The 5,985-nt window shown below is 38.1% G+C and overlaps 1 protein-coding gene across 1 annotated transcript in view; it reads left to right on the top strand.

Annotated features, from left to right (window-relative positions):
- The first annotated feature begins 70 nt into the window (after positions 1-70).
- The window catches only part of bbs4 (Bardet-Biedl syndrome 4), a 16,143-nt gene continuing 10,228 nt past the window's right edge, over positions 71-5,985 (top strand). Inside the window, exons 1-5 of the mRNA XM_024295993.2 lie at positions 71-192; positions 1,757-1,799; positions 3,818-3,894; positions 4,955-5,018; positions 5,714-5,825. Of these exons, the coding sequence (XP_024151761.1) occupies positions 166-192; positions 1,757-1,799; positions 3,818-3,894; positions 4,955-5,018; positions 5,714-5,825 (323 nt within the window). The 5' untranslated portion in view covers positions 71-165. The remainder of the gene's footprint in view (positions 193-1,756; positions 1,800-3,817; positions 3,895-4,954; positions 5,019-5,713; positions 5,826-5,985) is intronic.

The raw sequence follows: 5,985 nt of genomic DNA, 5'->3' as shown, positions 1-5,985 counted from the left end.
TATATTTTTCCTCTATTTTGTTTCTTAAAAAAAAAAGAAGAGAAAAAACAAACGCCACGCGAGACTTAAACCTCTAATGACCCGCCTGAAATCAAAGGAAGAAGATGGCCCACGAGGGCAGGAGCTGTTGTTACCAAGGCAACGGCTTCTTCCGTTGATCCCAAGATGGCGGACGAGGAGAAACCTGCGGAGGTGAGTGCAAAATGCACTGTTTTCTTTTTTGCCACAGCAAACATGAACTTGTCACTTGACTGAGTGACAACGTAAAAACATTTTTGTTTTACTCCGTCGCATTGTTGCAGCACATTCTGTGTTTTACGGCTTTCCAGAACGTTTATTAGCTGCCTTGCTAGCCGATAAGTCGCAGCTAAGTTGATTAAAGCTAACTAACTTAAGAGCACTACCACTGTGAACGAATCCCCGGGCTCAGGCGGGCTCACAAATGATATCAATCGATGCTGCACTGACGGACCAGTGTTTTTGAACACACTTGTTCTGAACTTCGAAACCATATCAGAGTCTTCACTGCAAATCCCCCCGCATTAGTTCTGGATGAACCGTCATCATTCATCACAGAAGAGGCTGTGACAACCCGCGTTACCCTAACCAATCATGTAAATATCGCGATAAATAACTCATTGACCGTAAGACTCATGTTTACACTTTAATAAACATCTGCGCATGCTCACATCTGTTGTTTTGGCTTCTCCTGTGGACCATCTTCAGATCTTTATGTGATACAGCCCATGATCTCGATAAACTGTGTTAATAACAAAATATAGTCATTTTACAATACAGTTGTATATTCTTACACAATCTGAGGTAGATTTTCTGTTTAGATCTCCATTGTTCCTATTTTCATATTGATTTAAATCTCAGATCAAACTGTTCTTCTGTGTCAAAGTTAATTTGATTGAAAAATTGTATTGTAAAACAAATATTAGTTAGTTAGCCAGCAACATCTTGTCACAAAATGTGTATATTCAGAGAACCCAAGAGAACTGTTTAAAAAAAGGAGAAATTTTCTTCCTTTTATTACTTTATTATTGTTGTCATTATTATTATTATATAAATGTCTAATAATTCTGGTCAGAAAATCCTAATTTTTAAATATAATCTTCGACTGTTAATACAATTTCGGTTCCGTTTTAGACCGATGTAGTAGAATAACACTTTGGTGTAAACAGACTTGTGTATAGACGCATTATAAGCTGCATAAAACTAGAATAATAAAGGAAAACCTTGAAAATCACAACATCTTCTTCAAACAGTTTTTAATTTAGTGTGATGTTATACTAAAACATTGCTGTCCAGATTGCCTTCATACTTTCAAACCACTATTTCTAGCTGTGGTGTTGTCACAATTAGCCTGGCATTCTTATAAATGTGACCTCTTAAAACTCCATCTGTATTGATGATGGAAGACTGCTGAAAGGTTTATGTCTGAGCCCAGCCTCTGATCATCTATGGGTGCATAAAAATTGCATTAGTGTGAATGTAACATTGATAAAAGTGTGGATACATTCTCATGGCTTTCTATTTTTTGTATTTATTATGAATTTCAGACAAATTTTAAACTTTAATTTGTGCTAAATATCATAAAAAACACGCTTGTATAGAGAATGTACATGTTGGGACACTTGTTATATTTTTTCGCATTTTTGAAAAAATAAATTACTATCTATAAAGAATGTGTTAGTCTTGCTGAATATGAAGATGTTAAGTCATTAATTCACTTTTTTTCATTCTTTTTTAGCTCTCAGCTTCTGGTGAAGCCAAGAAACGGCGAGCACCTAAAGGTACCATCTTTTACAAGTCACTTAAAACCATGTTTATCCTTTATCATTCATGTTAATCACTATTTTGTTATTTATTCTAACTTTTAGTGGTGGTTTCAGTGTTTTTATGTGCTAGAAGTGTTTGTCACTGATTGGCCTGTAGGGGTCACCCTCATCCCACTTTAAGGATTTATCCAAACTTCATTCTGATTCTATTGACTCGTTTATACATCATTTAAATGAAGCTTTTGCAGCCTTTTGAAAGCATTTATTTCTATTAGTGGCAGCTGTCTGAAAGTGGGTCATTGCATTATGTGACTTGAAGGTGTAACTTCTTTCCAGTCATCTTTTTACTGGTGGAAAATTGGTATAGAGCCAACAGAACCCACTGATCGAGTTTTTCTGTATTATGTAAAACAGCTGATGTTTTGTTCTTTATATTTTAACATTAAAAAGTATTTATTTGGTTGTGTTTGCACATGCAGTGCCGCATGCTCTACACAAGTGTATTCTTGATAGTTTGTGCAGATGCAGTTAACCGTTCTGCAGATTTGATGCTCATTTTTTGCTCAAAAACCCCAAATCGAAGCAGCTCAAAGTGAGAATAATGAGCAGTGACAAGCAGTTTTTGAAGTTTTTTGGGAGGAAAACTTCTAGAATAATTGTCATCACTTTTTTTCTTCATTATGATCTCCCCATGTGTCCTTTGATCTCAGCATGTGTCTTCTTTGCCCTTATCCTCTTTTTAAAACGCCACTGAAACACTCGGCGAGCGGCGCAGAGTCGGCTTTAGCCGGATCACAACACAACAATAGCAGAACTCTTCTGCGTTTGGGAGGAATTTTTTCCCCGACAACTATATTTGGTCGACGTCACGCTGGGCCGTTCTCTGCTCCTTTCCAGTCTTGTTTGGGGCGAGCGTTTGGATGCCGGCGATGCATTCCAAGCGCTCTTTTTCCAAATCGGCTGTGCGCTTTTGTGCGTGCCGAAGCCGGAGCATCGCAGCTGAATCCTGGAGACAAGAATATTGTTGCTGCCTCAGCAGGGAGAAAGCCGATTTGGACTCTTCACGTTTGCAGATCCTTATGAGGCCCGAGCGTAAAGCTCATGTAGTTTCATGCTCAAGTGGAGGATTTCCCTGTAGCATCTGGAGCAGCAGATCAGAGAGTTCTGCTTAAGAGTTGACAGAAAAAAACATAAAGTCTAAACTCATGTATTTGTTTTTCCATTTAAGCTGTTTGTCAGTGATATCTCCTCATGTCAGGAGCAAACTCCTCCTTTTCTGAACCCTATTGTGAACGCTGGAGTAAAAGGTAGTAGTGGGAAGGAAGCAGGATTACCTGAATCAAAGTTGCTTCAATTGAAATGACATTTGCTTTCAGTGGGGAGATGAAACGCCGCTGTCCGCTGGGAAAAGAGGGGATTGTGATTTAGTTCTTGAGGTTGCCTAACCCCCTTTTCTTAAGCTTTGTATTGTGCCGCTCATTCCTTCATCCTCCCGCTCGCCTGTCTTTTCTGTCACAAGCGCCTGACTTCTCCGACACATTGTTGCCCTGGCAACTGGAAGAACATCTCAACCTGCTAAGTCAGATGTTAAAAAGAGAGACGAGCAAGAGGGGGGAAAAAAAGCAGAGTATGTAACACAATTTGCTTACAAGGTGGCATTTACAGTCTTTGCAGTGAATTGATTAGGGCTGGAGCTCTGGGATTTTTAGTTTAAGTGGAAACATCTATGTCACCTGTCACATGAAAGACTCGCAGGTGACTGCAGAGGTAATGAGCTCTCTGGATTATTCATTCGGCTCTCAATCAAAGAGCAGCTCAGACACAAATCAGAGCGTCTGCTCATGAGTAGAAGTTGCTAACGAGCAAATGTTTGCAGTTTGTTTAGTTTGAATTCATTCCGTGGATTTTGACCTGCAGTCTTACACCTGTTTGCTGTCAGATAAGTGACAACCAATCCCTGACAAAGAAAAAAAATCTTTCAAAAACACGACAGGAAAATACTTTTTTCTTAAGTGAGTGCTTTTTCCCCGCAGCTCCAGAACTTCCCATCGTGGAGCGAAACTGGCTCATCCACCAGCACTATCTCCGCAAAGACTATGAGACTTGTAAGGTAAAGTGTCTCCAGTCTCTCTGTGGTTTAGTCTTCTCCCGACTTTTGTGCACAATTGTTTTAAAACCAAACAGCTTTGAGCTTGATTCACACATCTGCTCACACAATAAAAGCCTTCAGAGTTGAAATAGTGACGGGAAACGCTGAGAGGCTCCTTTAAAGAGCTGCCGTTATCACAAAGCTCCACGAGAATAAAAACCATTCTGGCTTTTGTTGCCGTATTTTTCTTTCTTTGGATTTGAAAATTTTTTGAGAGGTAAGAATAATTGATAGAACATTATGTAGAATTCAATATTTACAACTGATATTAAAATATTTCATTTTTTCTAACCCTGTAAAGCCCAATGCATTAAAAAATTGACAGTTATTTTTGAATTACATTTTTTAAAGCCTTTGATGAAATCCACAAAAACTTTTAACACAATTGTTTTAATAACATAGATAGTATCAATTATCATATGTTGAGGGATTTGGTAAGTTTTTGATCACATCATTGTTAGTTTAAGATGTAGAAATATTGGCATGAGTGTTCAGGGAAAAAAAAGCACCTTAATCAACCCCTGTCTCAGATTTGATCCACACATTTTTATAAGATTTAATTATCAACAAATTACAACAAATTATCAGCATTCTTTCATTACAGCAAGACAACATTTTAAAAAAATGAAAGACAATATATCCGTTATTCGTAATATAAAATTTAGAAAATTAGCTCAACGTTTTCCCGGCAAAAGTGTTTTTAGGGTTTCACGGAGGCAGCCATTTTGAAATGAGCAGAAAATCCATTCTACTGCCTCTAGTGGAATGATGATGAACTACAGGGAAGAAAACATGGATCAAGTTATGTCCAATGTTAAGTAAAGTTATGATCATACTAATGCCTGTATCAAAAATGATAGATATGTTTATATAGGTTTAAATTTTGATTTTTCAGTAAATTATTTTTGTTTTCTTCTTAATGGTTTTATAATCTTCTTCCTCATCTTTTTAAGTTCGTTCTTCAATTGGTGCATTTTTCTAATTGTTTTTACAGATAAAATGAAGTCTTCTCTTTTTATAGGTCATCATCAAAAACCAGCTCCAGGAGACAAATGGGATGTGTGAATATGCTATTTATGTCCAAGGTCAGCCACTGGTTTTATTCTTTCTTCAACACATTTCATGCATTGTCTGTATATAGGGAACTGGACTGAGTGCCCCCAGGAAGTGTTTGCTGGTTCCAAGAAGCCATAATCCCATAGACTTCTATAGAGAAATAAACAGCTATTACTCAGTCGTTCTGTTGGTCAGAATAACCATTCTTCTTCTATCTGTTTTAAAAATGTCCTTGCTAGTCCTAATTATTTTTTGATGATATTTTTTCCTTATTGCAAGTTTTTCAAGTTATAATCCGACCAATCAGAGGCCTTAATAAAAGTATGAGAAAACGTTCGACAGATTTGTGTTACCTTCTGTCAAATAGGGGTGTAGACTTCCAACGAGCTCATTCCTCATTGGTGAGTGCGGTTGCCATAGAAACGTTAACTGCTTACTGATGATGTCTGGCTCCGTCACAGCAGATGAAAACAATGGCAAAGGAAATTATTTTATTTGGTTTCAGCCAAAGATATGCCAGTATGGGTGACATCACACTCACTCTGTCCAGTTCTCATATACAGTCTATGCTGCCATGCCTGATAACTGTTGCCAGCCATTGATTCAACCCATGAGCTTCCTAGTGTGAATTTTCTTTCTCGGCTCCATGCTCTCATTTTCAATTTCAATGTTACTTATTTGTCACAAATATCCTCTTTTGTGTGTCTTTTTTTTCTTCTGCCAGCACTAATCTTGCGCCTCGAGGGCAGAATCCAGGAGTCCCTGGAGCTTTTGCAGAGCTGCACCATCCTTAATCCCAGCAGCACAGACAACCTGAAGCAGGTGGCCCGATCCCTGTGAGTGTGGCTGCAGCGGCACGCAAACCGTCATTAGCTAATAAACTGCCTATTAAAACGGCAATCACTCACCTATTATCCAACCAAAAGAGAAAACTGATAAGCTGTTGTGCAGCTGAATGGAGCTGTTACATTTTTCATGGTGATTATTTGTTTGTTC

Source organism: Oryzias melastigma, linkage group LG3, assembly GCF_002922805.2.
Source record: "Oryzias melastigma strain HK-1 linkage group LG3, ASM292280v2, whole genome shotgun sequence".
Lineage (NCBI taxonomy): Eukaryota > Metazoa > Chordata > Actinopteri > Beloniformes > Adrianichthyidae > Oryzias > Oryzias melastigma.
This window is presented reverse-complemented; position numbering and strand designations above follow the sequence as displayed.